Source organism: Hyperoodon ampullatus, assembly GCF_949752795.1.
Source record: "Hyperoodon ampullatus genome assembly, chromosome: 13".
Taxonomy (NCBI): Eukaryota; Metazoa; Chordata; class Mammalia; order Artiodactyla; family Ziphiidae; genus Hyperoodon; species Hyperoodon ampullatus.
The window spans coordinates 26,435,855-26,450,745 of NC_136926.1; the positions used below are offsets into that span (position 1 = coordinate 26,435,855).

The window sequence follows — 14,891 nt, forward strand, 5'->3', positions numbered from 1 at the left end:
GGATGGTCCCCCCTGGGGGAGGCGGGTCGGGAGGGCTCAGAGGACCCCCAGGCCCAAGCCCATCTCACTGAGCATAACGTCTTCAAGGCTCATCCTAGTTGTAGCGTGTGTCAGAACTTCCTGTTTCACGGATGAGAAAATTGAGGCCCACAGTGATTACAGGTCCAGAAAGTCTGACTCCAGCAGCTATGCTCTTGGCCACGAGCTGCAGAGATCCTGGCGCCAGCAAGAGGCAAAGCCTCAGGGCTTACGGTCAGCGTGGTGGGCTAACTCACTTCGCCCCGGTGCGCGCCCTGGACTCTGACAGCAGGTCTTCCTGCTCCTGCCAGCCCAGTGCCTCAATCTCGTTCCCTGGGTTTGTTTCTTCCCTTCTCTGGGCCTCTGTTTCCCCATCTTTAAAATGATGGAGCGATCCCACTGAAAGATCCAGCAATCCCACTTCTGGGCATATATCCAAAGAAAATGAAAACAGGATCTGGAAGAGATATCTGTAATCCCATGTTCATTGCAGCATTATTCACAGTAGCCAAGATATGGAAACAACCTAAGCGTCTGTTAAGGGGTGACTGGATAAAGAAAATTTGGAGAATATACACAGACACATACAGGGGAATCTTTCATTCAGCCTTTAAAAAGAAGGAAATCTTGTCATTTGTAACAACATGGATGAACCTGGAGGTCATTATGCTAAGTGAAATAAGACAGACACAGAAAGACAAATACTGCCTGATCTCACTTATGCGTGTGGAATCTAAAAAATGTGGAACTCTAACAAGCAGAGAGTAGATGGTGGTTACCAGGGGCTGGAGGGGGAGAGGGGAAATGGCAACATATTGGTCAAAGGGTATAAAGTTTTGAATACCCAAGATAAATAAGTTATGGAGATCTAATGCACAGCATGGTGACTATAGTTAACAGCACTGCATGGTATACTTGAAATTTGCTGAGTAGTTCTTAATTGTTCTCAGCAACAACAAAAAATGGTAACTTGTCTGCTGAAAGGAAGAAAAAAAACCACAACCTGAGTGTTGTGAGTGAAGTTTGATCCAGGGTCTTGCTGAAAACTACAGCACAGGAGACAGCCTTTTCAAAAATCCAGTTTTTGTTTCATTGATCGTCTCTATTGTTTTTCTCTTCTCTATTTCACTTATCTCCACTGGCATCTTTATTATTTCTTTTCTTCTGCTGGTTGTGGGTTTAGTTTACTCTTCTTTTTTCTACCTCCTTAAGGTGTAAGTTCGGTTATTGATTTGAGATCTGTATGCCTTTACAGCTACAAATTTGCTTCATAGCTCTGCTTCTGCTGCATCCCATAAGTTTGGGTGTATTGTGTTTTTGTTTTCATTTGTTCAAAGTACTTTCTAATTTCCCTTGTGATTTCTTCTTTGATCCACTGGTTGTTTAAAAATGGATTGTTTAATTTCCAGATATTTCATTTTCTAGTTTTCCTTCTGTTGATTTCTCATTTCATTCCACTGTGTTCAGAAACACACACTGTATGATTTCAATCTGTTTAAAGTTCTTGGGATTTATTTTATGGCTTCACAAAGGGTCTAACCTGGAGAATACTGCCTGTGCCCTTGAGAAGAACATGTATTCTGTGTTGTGGGTGCAGTGCTATGTGTAGTTGGCAGGCCGATGGGTTTAGGGTGTTGCTCAATCATCCATTTCCTTGGGGATCTTTGGTCTCACTCTTTCATCCATTAGTGAAAGTAGAACACTGAAGTCTCAACTCTTATTATTGACAGTTTAATCATGTTTAACCTTTAATTTTCAAATTCTTTTTGGAAGATGGGGGGACTCGTGACTGGCCCCCAGAACCACCACATCAGACGTGCGTCCCAGGCTCAGCAACCGTGGTGGTTGTTCCAGTTCTTTATTAGGCAAACAGTGATTTTCAGCGTCTCCCCTAAGGTAGGAGGCGCCGGGGGCTGAGCCGGCCAGGCCCACTGGCTGGGCTGCTTCTACTTGAACTTCTGCAGCAAATCGCAGATCCTCTCCTTGACCATTGGATCCAGCGTGGAGCAGTCCCACTCCGCCAACTTCACCAGCCGGTCGTGGGCCTCCCAGAAGAGGCCGGAGCCGATGGCCAGCTCCACCCTCATGCGCCACTCGGCCAGCTTGGAGCTATTGAGGAAGATGTTATTGTTGCCCGCCATGGGCTGTGGAGAGACAGAGAGGAAGGCATGGTCAGCCTGTGGACCAGCCCCACCTGGGTCCCTCCTACAGCTGCAGGGCTCTCCCCATCTGTCCCTGTGGACAGTGAGCTGGCTAACCCCCGAGGCCTGGTCAGGGGTCGCAGGCCATGTAACATATGTGGGTGGGGATGGAAGATCCCTGTGGGCTCTCAGTCGCTGGTCTTGCTCCAAGGCTCCTGAATCCCTCTCTAAGGGACCCCTGACCCAGGGGTTCCCACTTCTCCAGCGTGAAGCCTCCCAGGGGTCCTGCCCTCTTCCAGGGAAACCCCTTGTCCCCAGATGAGGGTGGGAGGAATTCAGTTATTTTTTCACCCGTGTTGAATCTCCCTCTGTGATCAAGCACAGGGGTGGGGACGAGAAAGCCATCAGGCAGCCTAAGAAACATGCACACAAGATGTTTGGGGGGTTGTGGATGAAATTTAAGGGGTGGGGGGTGAAACTGAGGGGACTACACCACCTGGGACAGAAAGATTGGAATGTTTTTTACCCGATGCTGGTCCACACTGTACACTGACGAGGGCCACTTTGCATACTGGCCAGGGTCTCAACAGCGTCCTTCACACCAGCTAGGTCAGAACTGGCCACCCTCCCCTGCACATAGAAACCACATAAATGCCGCCCCACACCCAGGTGTGTCCCCCCATGCACAGCAGATGCCCCTCAGACCCAGAGCCAGGGAGCTGCTCTGTACAACCATCTGTCTGGAGCTCTGAAAAAGAGGCGCTTTGGCTGAAGGACACTTTGGAAGCCTCTGGACTATTCCCGGAGAGTCCAGCGGGAGGAGGAGGCATCCAGGATCCTGGCAGACTGACCAAGAAACACTGTGTTCTTCTCCTTGTCCCATGCTGGCCCTCCAGCTCCTGCCCCCACAGAGGACTCTTGGTGAAGCATGAATGACCACGATCCTTCCCGGTTCAAAACCTGTGTTTCCTGTGGCCCCTGGGTCAAGGCCAGACACCCAGGCGTGGCTCCCACAGTCCCCATATCTCCCCCTTCACCAGCCTTTCTGAAAGTTATGGTCACAGAGGAGTCCCTCCTCTGCCCAGGCTCCATCCCCCCATCACCCCACCGCTACCTGCATCATCTCCACCAGGGCTACCAAGTCGGCCAGGGAGATGTTGTCCCCGGTGATGAACATCTTCTCCTGCAGAAACTTTTCCTCGAAGAGCTTCAAGTTGTTCTTCACCTCTGCCAGCATCTGCTCTGTCTTCTCAGCTGGAACTTCCTCACCCGTGATCATCGGGATCAGCAGCTGGCCAGGGTGGGGGAGGGGAGGGAGAGGAGGCCATATCTGACCCTCCAGGTCTCAGTACCCTTTTCTGCTAGAGAGGTGGTGGACAGTACCAAGGATGTAAAGTGGTGTCACCTCTTTTAGCAGTTCTGGTTGGTAGAAGCTGCCTGGGACCCTTGTTCAGAAGGATTTGAGGTCCCAGCAGGAAAGAATCCTATGACTGATTACTGATATCTGTCACAGGCATAGGATAAGAAGTAGGGACACATGTACTGGTTATTTGTCATCTTCAAATTTGGTAGTCTTTATGGGCCCTTTGACTCTGGGGGGGGGGCGGTTTGGAGGGGGTGGCTGCATGGCTTGCGGGATCTTAATTCCCTGACCAGGGATTTAACCTGGGTCACAGCAGTGACAGTTCCAAGTCCTAACCTCTGGACCACCAGGGAATTCCCAACTGTGATATTTTCTAGTTTGGAATGAAATGTCTTGAATCCTTCAGTGATACCAGCCCCTCCTGGGCACCCCTCACCTTGTCTTTATAAGGGTCCTTCCTACTCAGTGGTTCACACTCCCCACAGCTCTGTAAGGCAGGCAGGAAAGGGAGCTGTGGAAATGAGGCTCAGGGAGGGAGGGACACTTGCTTGAGCCCCCGCTTTGGCCCTGCTCACCTTGATCCAGAGTATCTTGTTCATGGGCAGCTGAATGGCTGTGTGTTGCCAGGCCATGAACTTGTCCACGCAGGCGCGCATGTGCAGGTCTGGCAGGTACCAGTGCGAGGGCGCACTGTACTTGTGGCACAGGTAGAAAAGGATGGCCACACTGCAGAGAGGACAGTCAGGGCGCTCCTCTGGCCTCCCCAACCCTCTACACGAACCATCCAGCGGGGCTGGGCCCAATGTGGGCCCTCCAGCCACAGGTGGGCTCTAGGCACTGACATCCTACCTGGAGGAGGATGAGCCCCGAGGGCCCCGGGAAAGGCAGTCAGTCCGCCCCCATCAGCGAGGGCAGGGAGGGGCCCTGCAGGGCAGGTGGGAGTTGGTGGATGGCGTCAGGAAGGGCAGTCCAGACAGGGCACAACACGTAGGGAAACACGGGGTAAGAGGGAGCGCGGGAAATCTGGAGAAAGCAGAACCCATGAGTGACGGGGAGAGGGTGCGGGGTGGGTGGGGAGAGGTCAGGGACAGCCGGAGATTGCCTGCACCTCTCTGTCCACGCCCACCGCCCACCGCCCCCACCGCCACACCTTCCGTGTTTCCTGATCCTGCACCTGGAAGTTACGGCCCTCAACGCTTATTCCCTGCCTTCAGCCCTCCCAGCTCCCACACTGGGAGCTCGGATACCAAGTGGGGCCCACACACACCAGCACGTTCTCTGACAGCCCCTGCCCCCAGGGTGAACCAGAGCTTACTGTGACCGGAGGAGCCCCACCTCCTGGGGGACAGGCGCCCAGCCCACATCACAGTCCCTGGGATGACCCTGGAATGGGCATCTGGCCTTTTGTCTGGCCAGCACCCTTTCCCCCACTTTTCCCGCAGGGACCCGCTCCACCAACAGTGATTCTGGCCTGGGTGACTGGCAGTCATGGGCCCCAGTGACCTGGCCAGTGAGAGGCCCACAAGTAAGCAGGTGACTCGACTGGGCCCATCCCTGTCCTTCCTGAGAACTTCAGATCACCTACGAAGGAGGGGTTGCTCGTTTTGCGAGGACCAGGTGCTTCAAAGGTGAGGCTACAGAGCTGTTGCTGGTGGTGGGAATAGGAGAAAATGCTGAGAGAAGCTGGCAGGTGGACTGGTGGGGGAAAGCATCAGAACCACCATAGCTAGGCCCAGATTCCCCTGGCTTGTCACATCCCCCAATAAACTCAAACTAGTTGAGCTGAGTTTCTGCCTTGCGTGGCTGGTGTCCTTAGCCCCTCACTCAGTGCCCTAATAGACACCTGTGGGCAGAGGGGCCAGGAGGCTGGAGGGATGGGGGAAGGGTGGATCTTTGGAGAAGGTCTAAGGGGGATGGTAGTGGATTCACAGCCGTTCTAAGGCCCAGGACTGGGAGGTGGGAGGGAAGGACCAGCAGGGTGAGAAGGTGGCATAATAAGAAGGCCAAGGGCAGAGGTGGGGGCCCTGCTCTGGAGAGAAAACCAAGGGTGTGGCTGGACAATCACTTGGTAAAGATATTAGGCAGGTGACTTGTGAATCTAAGGGACCATTTCAGCAGAAACACCGACAGCTTGTACTGAAGGAGACAGATGGGATGAAATGAACAAAGGCTGTCAGACACCTCTGTGAAATGGGCTGATGGGACTATTCAACCTTCAAGAAAAAGAAAGAATAACCCAGAGGGAGGCTCAGGGGTCAGTAGGGCTGTCCTGCCACCACAGGCCTGGGGTACTGGTTCTAAAAGGTGGGGCCAACACCCTGATAGGCCCAGAGGACAGAGTATGCAGCTAAAGAGGATGATTTTGTTAAGAGAGAAACGAAAGGCCCAAAATGGAGTCACTTGTGCTAAGCCCCACATCAGCAAACCAAGACTCAGTACCTTAATCTAACTGCAGTTTCAGCCTCTCCCAGGAATGTGACCTTTAACCAGTTAATCTGGAATTACCTGGTCAGCACTAGTGAGGTCATCTGCCTGATAGACCCCTGGCTTCCCCCAAAGAAAGGTGATCTTGACTAAAACAATCCAGTCTTTGCTAGAAACTTCCTTTTCCTGCCTCCTTCTGCCTATAAAAAGCCTTTCATTTTGTACAGCTCATCAGAGCTCCTTTCTAGGTGGGATGCTGCTCTGTTCATGAATTGTTGAATCTTTAATTTTACTCAGTTGAATTTTGATTTTTAACAATGCTCAAGCCTTAAAATCGAATGCAATTTGTGCTGCCAGGTTTCAGACTTGCTGGAGATGCAGGAGCCTTTTTTTCCTTCCTATCCTCTGTTTTGGAATGGTAATGTCTAGCCTATGCTTGTCCCCCCACTGCATTTTGGAAACAGGATAACTTGTCGTCTGGTTTCACAGGTTCATAGATGGAAGGGAATTTTGCCCCAGGATGAATCAAACCCTGAATCGCACCCATACCTGATTTGGATGATTTAGAGGATGGCCTTTTGGACTTAAAGGTGATGCTGGGATGATTACGACCTTTGGAGATGCTGGGATGGGGTGAACGTATGAGCAGGACATGAATTTGGGGGGGCCAGGGAGCAGACGGTTATGAGTTGAATTGTGTCTCCCAAAAAAGACATGTTGAAGTCTTAATACCCAGTACCTTAAAATGTGACCTTATTTGGAAAGAAGGTCTTTACAGAGGTCATCAAGTTAAAATGAAGTCATTGGAGTAGATGCTAATCCAAAATGACTGGTGTCGGGACTCCCCTGGTGGCGCAGTGGTTAAGAAACCGCCTGCCAATGCCGGGGACATGGGTTCGATCCCTGGTGCAGGAAGATCCCACATGCCTCGGAGCAACTGAACCCGTGCGCTACAACTACTGAGTCTGTGCTCTAGAGCCTGCAAGCCACAACTACTGAGCCCACGTGCTGCAACTACTGAAGCCTGTGCACCTAGAGCCCGTGCTCTGCAACAAGAGAAGCCACTGCAATGAGAAGCCCGTGCACCTCAACAAAGAGTAGCCCCCACTCACCACAACTAGAGAAAGCCTGCGCGCAGCAACGAAGATCCAATGCAGCTAAAAAAAAAAAAAAAAGACTGGTGTCCTTATAAAAAGGGGAAATTTGGACACAGAGACATGCACAGAGGGAAAGCGATGTGAATAGACACAGGGAGAAGATGGCCATCTTCCAGACAAGGAACACCCTAGGCTACCAGAACCTAGGAGGGACCTGGAACAAATCCTTCCTGGCCCCTTCATGGCGAGCATGGCCCTACCAACACCTTGATTTCAGACTTCTACCCCAGAGCCATGAGACGATACATTTCTGTTGTTCTAAGCCAGCCAGTCGGTGGTACCCTCTTACAGCAGTCCTAGAAATGTACCTAGCCCTGGGCCATCCAGACTTCCATGGTCCACTTGGGAGATATACTTTAAGTTATGAGACCACCTGTGAAGCAGGCTGAGAAACAATGAACTCTGAATCTTACCAAACCTTGAGATCCAACTACCAGTTTACAGGAAATGAAGGGACAGAAAGCCATGTTACACGGCACCATGAGGATGCAGTCAGCAAAATTTAGACCATTGGAAATTCCACAGGACAAAGGAGCTGGTTTCTTCAACCACAGCAAAAATGTAAAGGTCCAAGGTGGGGCGTGGAGGGGGATGGAGATGAAAAGAGACTGAAGAGGTGGATCAATCAGTTGCACTCTTTGCAGCTTATTTGGACCCTGATTCCAAGGCACAAACTGCAAAGAAAATATGTCTGAGATATTCAGAGACTGTCAAATACGAACAGGATATGTGATGAAATACAGGAATTATTGTTAATTTTATTAGGTGTCATCATGGTATTGTGGTGATTTTTTTTTGGTTTTTTTTAAAGAGACTTTATCTCTTAGGTGGTCATTCCTAAACATTTACAGGTGAAGGAATGGAGTGGCCAGGAGGCAGGGGAACAGAGTGGAGTATAGATGATGCAAAATGGGCCCCTGGGTGGACCACTGTTGGAACTACGGGGTGGGTATGTGGGTCCGTTATACTCCTCCTTATTTACTATTTACTCTACTTTAGTGTATGGGTGAACTTTTCCAGAGTAAAAAAAAAAAAAAATCAATAGGCACCAGCAGGAGGGCTGCCACTGAATCTCCCAGGAAGAGCAGACACGTGGTGGGAGAGCCAGGGAAGACTGTTACCTTTCGGATAAGACAAATTTTCCATCTTTGAGACTGGGCAGCTTCCTCAGGGGGTTGATCTCAATGTACTCCTTGCTGTGGTGGTGACCTGAGAGGTGCAGGAAGGTCTGAGGCTGCTGGGACCCCAGGGAAGAGAGACCCAGGCCTCCCAGAGGCAGAAATGCCTTTCTCTCCATTTTCTCAAGAAGGGAAAACTGAGTCCCAGAGGAAAACCATGGCTCACCCCAGGTAAGGGGGCAAATCAGCGGCCCAACAGGGACCAGGTCAGGACGCCTGCCCCCATCCCAGGCTCTGTGACCAGGACAACCTTTTGGCTCACAGAAGCTGGAGGCCTCCAGCCCTCACCCCCAACTCTGGGCCTAAAGCCACAGCCTGTGAATCAACAGAAGCCCTAGGGGTCTGGATCCCACCCCTAGACCCCCTGCCCCTCTAAGGGGAGCAGGGCAGGTGCCAGCACAGGAGCCCCAGCCCCAGCACACAGATGGAATCCAAAGGGGAGCCTCCCATATGCACTCAATCCAGGTGATCCGAACAGAGAACCCTATGTGTGTGTGGGGTGTGTGTGTGTGGGGTTAACTCTTCCTTGGCCAGCTGCCTCCATTGAAAACACTTCCAGGGGCTCTACTGCCACCCCGATAATGTCCAGGGCTCCCAGGTCTCCTCATCTGTGCTCTGGAGGCTCCAGCCTCTGCAAGCTGAGGTTTTAGAGCTGCTTGGAGTGGTGATGGAGAGTGCAGCCACGGACCTCACCCAGGCTTGGGGGTCACCCTGAGCAGGTCTGAACACTTGGAGCGGGGGAACGGGTGTGGATGGAAGTAAATAAGGAATAACCGTGTGCCTCTGCGACCTCTGCCAACCTAATTGGCAGGTGCTGCAGCTGACGAGGTGCTGGGCACCCTCGAGGAGAAGGTGGGGCGCTAGGTGGGGGTCCCTCCACCCCTCTTCCTCCCACTTTCCCCCGGAAGAGCCTGTTCATCACAGTGGGGCAGAGTCCGTGGGGACCGGCAAAGGCAGGCGGGGCAGGAGCACCACCAACAATTCCCTTGGGAAGCTTTTCTTCCCCTGTGGACTTTGTGGGGGTCTCCTCTGTCTCTGTCTCCGCTTCTCAGAAATACCCCAACCTTGTGTCCTGCCTTCCCACCCAGGCAGCTGCGGGTGCCGACCTTTCAGCAGATCCACAAACTGGAAGTCGAAAGGGATGCCGTTCTTCCTGGCGAAGATGTAGACAGCGCGGCACGACGCAGACAGCAGGTCTAGGTAGAGCTCCAGGCCCATGCTGGGCCCCCGCTGCGGCCGGCAGACACCCAACCTCAGCCAAAATGCAGCCTGTGCCCTGGCCCTGTGCCCACCAGCTCAGGCCCAGACCCCCACGTTCTGGAACCTCTTGTTCACTTGGTGTTGTCATGAGGCTGAGAAGCCTGGAATTCTCACAGCAGCAAAGATTCTGAGGAAACCCAGGAACAGGCTGGGGAGAGGCCTGTGGCTTGGGTCCAAGGGGTCAGGGGTGGCTGTGACCTTGCCCTTCCCCTCCCTGGGGGTGCCCGTTTGTACTCCTGGCCCGGGTCTGAGAAGGGCTTCCACACGGGAACTCCCGGGGCCAGACCTTCATGGCAGAATGTAATCGAAGGGGCATTGCAGGGTCCAGAGTGAGGATGGGATGAGAACTAACCCAGGAGGGTTCCAGAAGCTGGGAGCAGGGGTATCCACAGGTCAATCTAGCCTGAACTGTGGCTAGAAATGGGTGGGGAGAAAGAAACAGGAGCCCAGGGGGCTGTCAGGGCATTGGGGTGATGCCACAGGGGACTCAAGGGGCCACGCAGAGGAGCCCAGAAACCTCCAACCTGGGTTGGGACTGGCTGTGGCCAGGCCAAGCACCTGGACTAGGCACCTGGTGGCAGAGGAAGGTCACTGTGGGGGCCTGAGTGCTGCTCACTCTGAGCTGCGTGACTTCAGGAGATCCCCTGACCATTTGGAAATGGGGAGAGCCCACTTCCCGGGACAGAGAGAGGCTGGACACAGAGTGTTTACTATAGATGGCAGAGTGCAGGGGCACGGCAGACCCTCAGCGGAGCCGCTCTTTCACCCTCTGCACAAGCTTCTGGGCCAGCTGGGGATCCCACTGGGCCCCTTGGGGGTCCCGAGGCTGAAGCATTCACCTGTGGGCCTCCTGGAAGAGCTCAAGGCCCAGGGTGGCCTCCACACAGGCTTGCCACACAGCAAGCCAGGGCCAGTCTTGGAAGAGGTTGCAGCCGACGGCAGTGGGCTGGGGAGACAGGGCAGCTGGAGCCTGGGCTCAGCCTGCGCCCAGAACAGCCCCAGAGGGCAAGTGGGCAGGAGAACCTCACCTGCATCAGCTCTGTGAATGCCATCAGATCCGCCAGGGAGACCTACTCAGTGGCCAGGAAGGGCCTGGCCGCCAGGACCTCCTGATCCAGGTGCTGCAGAGCGGGCGTCAGCTTCCCCAACAGCTGCTCCAGCTGCACAGCATCCACAGGCTGCCCGGAGAAGTGGGGCAGGAGAGACTGGGCTGGGAAGAGAGGTGACAGCTTATCTTGGGGCCCTCTGAGCCTCCTCAACCTCCTCTTCACCCCTCCCTCAGCAGCCATTTATCAGCAATGCCCTCTGGGGCTCTGCATTCAGAAGGATTCTGAGGTTTCATTCAGGCTCAGGGGAAAGACAGCTGTGATAGATTAGTGATGTCTGCCCAGGGCAGTAGATGGGAGTTGATATAAGGGCCAACAGGTCCCTTCCAGCTCTGGGGGTCCTGGCTCCTGACCAGGCAGGATAGGGCAGGGAGGCTCACCTTACATAGGTAGACGTTGGTGGCAGGCAGCTGGATGGCCGTGTGCTGCCTCGCCAGGTACTCATCCACACGGATGTGGGCCTGCAGTTCAGGTGGGTACCAGTGTGCCTCTGTCTGGCACTTGTGGCTCAGGTATAAAAGGATGGCCACGCTGTGGGCAGGAGGTGTCAGAGATCTGCCCAACCCGCCTGGGCAGCTCCATCTCTCACTAGCAGGGAGATATGACTGTGCCAGCGCTCCAACTCCACCTCTTGGGGAGGAGCTCCCCACAGCCATGTCCCCTCCAGGTGGCATCTTCCCCCACCAAATGGCTCCATTCCTCCCTTCCAAGCTCTGCTCCTCCCTGGGTTTCAAGCCCCCTCCCCGCTACTACTCCAGCCTGCCCTCTGCCTGGGGACCCTGCTCTCTGGTATCAGGGTCCCTACTCAGAGGGAGGGAGGCAGACCTGCCACAGACACCCCGTCCTAAGGGGTCTCCAAGTTCCCTTCTGGGCCAGTTCTACTTGGTGCTCAGAGTCTGGGGGAGGGGCTCAGAGGGTCCCGCACTCTATTTTTTTTGGCCGCACCTCACGGCCTGTGGGATCTCAGTTCCCCAACCAGGGATCGAACCCGAGCCCCTGCAGTGGAAGTGTGGATTCTTTTTTTTTTTTAAATAAATTTATTTATTTATTTTTATTAGCGGCCCAGAAACACTGGAAACTTCCTAAGCTCTGGGATTGCCTGACCTCCCCAGATATACCAAGACCTGTGTGCAGGCACGGGCCCGCTGCTCCCTGCTTCAGCTCCCCTGGTGACCTACATTACTCGTATCCCTGAGGCGGAGCTGTCCTGTCAGCTCCGTGGTTTAGGGAATATGTAGGAAAGACATGTGGTGAATCTCTTCATTTCACAGATGGGGAAAACTGATGCCCAGAGGGGAGCCAAGCAGGCTCTTGACCCCAGGGTCCCTCGGATCAGGCTCCCAGGGGAAGCAGGCCCTGAGGCAGGCGTCTCAGACCAGGGGACAGGGCAGTAGGGCAAGCCTGCAGAGGACAAGGTGGGAGGCCTGAGGGGGAGCCTACACTGCCCAGCTCTCCAGAATGGACAAGCCCCGAGTGGTCTCCGGGCCACCGGCGCAAAGATCACAGAGCCGGGTGCAGCCACCCAGAGGGTGCTGGGGGACACAGGACCCAGGAGCAGCTCACAGGGCCTGGGCTGAAGCAGAGGGTACTTGGCATCGTGTAGCACTGGGTGGCCTCAGGGAAGGCATCCTAGAAGGGTGCAGTGTGGGGCTCCCAGTGAGCAGGTGGCGGAAAGGCATTCGATGCAGAAGGAACAGCACCGGCAAGGGAGGTGCCAGGCTGCAAACCAGGGCTGAAGGCGCCGGTTGCCCCAGAGGCCAGGGGTCTTTGCTGGCAGGTGACGCGGTACCACTGGGGCAATGGTGGAGAGCGGGTAGCAGTCTGTGCCTCCACCCCCATCTGTCCCACATCTCAGTTCGAGCTGTTATTTGGAAATGAGTTTTTGCTGCTGTTTTGAAGGCTGACAACACCCCTGTGGGCCTTGGGGCAGCTGTGGCATCAGGGGAAGGGACGGCTGCTTGGTGGGCAGCGGAGCCCATGCTTCGGAGGAAACGGAGCTGGCTGGGTGCGGGGCGGGGGGTGGGGGAGGACTGGGGTTGGGGACAGATGTCTTGAGAGGGAGAGCAGCTGCTCTCCTCGGCATGCACGGGCGGTTATTAGCTCCAGGGGGCTTGGGAGCATGGCGGGCTCCCCGCCATGTGGAACCCTGATCCACAGTTGCCCCTTTTCCTGTCCAAGGAGCCACTGCTGTGCGACACCCCAGCTGACCAGAGCCTCTGGCGCTCCCTGATTCATGGGGGCAGTGTGCCGTGCTCTGCCCTCCGGAACCCCTCCATCCTCCCCAACACAGCAGGTGCCCAGCCTCCTTGGCCCTCAGAGACCCCTGCAGCTGAGGAGACCCCCGTGGCTCATGTGAGGCCACAAGGTGAAAGTCCAAGCTGGGGGCACTGGGAGGGAATGTGAGGTCTGACGCTGGGAGGTGGTGGTCTGGTGTCGACACACCCCGGGAGTCGGGATGGTGTCCTCACCTGTGAAATGAAGGAGTCGGATGAGATGCTCACAGACACCTAGGCCCCTGCTCTCACGACCTCGTGTGGTGCATCAAGGTGAAGGCCAAGAGCAGGGGGAAGAGGCCGTGTGCTGGGAACTTGGGCGTTGGGGGGCACACAGCTGGGGAGCTCAGGGGATGTGACAAAGGCCAGGCCGAGGCAGGAGCCTGTCACAGGGCAGGTGCTCATACCCAAGAGGGAGGCCCCAGGCCGCAAGCCAGGCTGAGGGATGTTTGGCTGCAGCTGGAGCCATGCCACACCCCACCCTCCCCTGGCACGGAGACTGACTCCAGTCCCCTCACTGAGGACAGAATGAGACTTAGGTGAACTGGAAGACCTCTGTGGAAGAGGAGCGTCCCCTCCGAAAGATGGGCCACACCCTCCAGACTCCCTTGAACCAATTCTCCTCCTTTCAAAGGTCACAACTGTCCCCACTGTCCTGGAAGTAAATCCTCAATATCCAGGGAGCTCACTGGGGGCTGAGGGTGGAGAGTGCCCCCTGGACCTGGACTGAAGGAGAGCAGCCCTCAGGCATCTGAATGAGCAAGCTGGCACTGGCAGGCTGCCCCAGAGGTGTGGGGTAGGGGGTGGATCCAAGTGGAAAGTGCCAAGGGACTGGGCTAGGTAGCCCCGGGGCCTGGGCTGTTCTGTAGTTGCCATAATCAGAGGGCAAGTGTGACCTGCTACAAGCCTGGGATGGGCACCCGAAGCTTCCTGCCCCTGCCTCCTGGGAGTTCACACTGAAGCCACAGTGGGTGCCACATGGGCTGGGCCACTGGCAGCCACCCCAAGGAAGGAGCCCGTGGCCACCCCAGGCCCCAGCACACATACAAGGTGGCCCTTGTCACTGTGTATCACTCAGAGGTGGGCCTGCTCCTCACTCCCAGCATCAGAAGGGAAGAGCTCCAGAGGCTTGGTCCAGATAGTAATAACCCTTTTCCCCAGAGCCCCTCAGCTTCCAAAAACAAATTCACTTAAATTCTGTGGAATTTTAAAAAATCGCCTCCATCTAGGATGTTCTTGTCTATCTTAGGGGCTGAGGAAGAACAAAGGGTTTCAATGGCTCGGGGCCAGCAGGAATCCAGAGGTGGGGCCCCCAGGAATGGGGTTCATGTGGCCAGAGTCCCTTCTCTGTGCCAGCAGCTGCAATGAACTGGACTTCTCCCCCAGGGCAGGCAGTGCAGGAAGCGTGGAGCTGGCCCTTCACACAAATTCCCAGTGCTCATGGCTGGGCCTCACTTGGAAGGAGTCGCTGCCAGGGCCCATGGAGGCGCTCACGCTGCAGGGCAGTAAAGTGTTCAGCCCAAAGGCGACTGGACCTGAGCAAGCAGCACCCCGTGGCTGGAGGACTGCCTGCTGCCCTATCGCTGTCCCCACGAGGGAGCGAGCCCCAGCACTTGGAGAAGGGATCCTAGGCCAGGAGACCCCAGTTACACTGGACCTTGACACTGACTTTGTTTTCACAGGGTACCCTCAGCGCCAGGACCTCCAGAGTCCTAGTGGGGTTAACTAGCTACCTGGAGGCTTTCAGAGCTGCTGCGCCATAAGACCTGAATAGTACCCAAATTACAGGGGATGTTCTCTCAGGGAACTGCTGTGCCTGAGGGGAGCAGACACCAGGCCCAGAACTGGGGTGAACAGGGCAACATAACCAGGAACTCCACCTCCTGGGCACCTTCCCTCCTACCAGATCCAAAAGCTGTTGCAAAGCTCCAGAACAACGGGATTTCCCAAGTCAAGACACTGAGGCAGCAG

The 14,891-nt window shown here is 54.9% G+C and overlaps 1 protein-coding gene and 1 pseudogene across 2 annotated transcripts; both read right to left on the reverse strand.

Annotated features, from left to right (window-relative positions):
- Nucleotides 1-1,964: 1,964 nt before the first annotated feature.
- On the reverse strand, nucleotides 1,965-9,499 carry LOC307061857 (glutathione S-transferase theta-4; the record flags this gene model as incomplete). The annotated part of the gene is made up of 5 exons (XM_079717194.1): nucleotides 1,965-2,162; nucleotides 3,274-3,450; nucleotides 4,098-4,248; nucleotides 8,225-8,312; nucleotides 9,388-9,499. 5 exons carry the CDS (start codon nucleotides 9,497-9,499, stop codon nucleotides 1,965-1,967), a joined length of 726 nt encoding a protein of 241 aa, XP_079573320.1.
- Nucleotides 9,500-10,286: 787 nt separating this feature from the next.
- On the reverse strand, nucleotides 10,287-14,402 carry LOC307062435 (glutathione S-transferase theta-1-like; annotated as a pseudogene). Its single transcript has 5 exons — nucleotides 14,376-14,402; nucleotides 13,173-13,303; nucleotides 11,028-11,178; nucleotides 10,570-10,746; nucleotides 10,287-10,487 (listed from the first exon to the last, which is right to left on the reverse strand). The product of its transcript is annotated as a glutathione S-transferase theta-1-like (transcript).
- Between the last annotated feature and the right edge of the window lie 489 nt (nucleotides 14,403-14,891).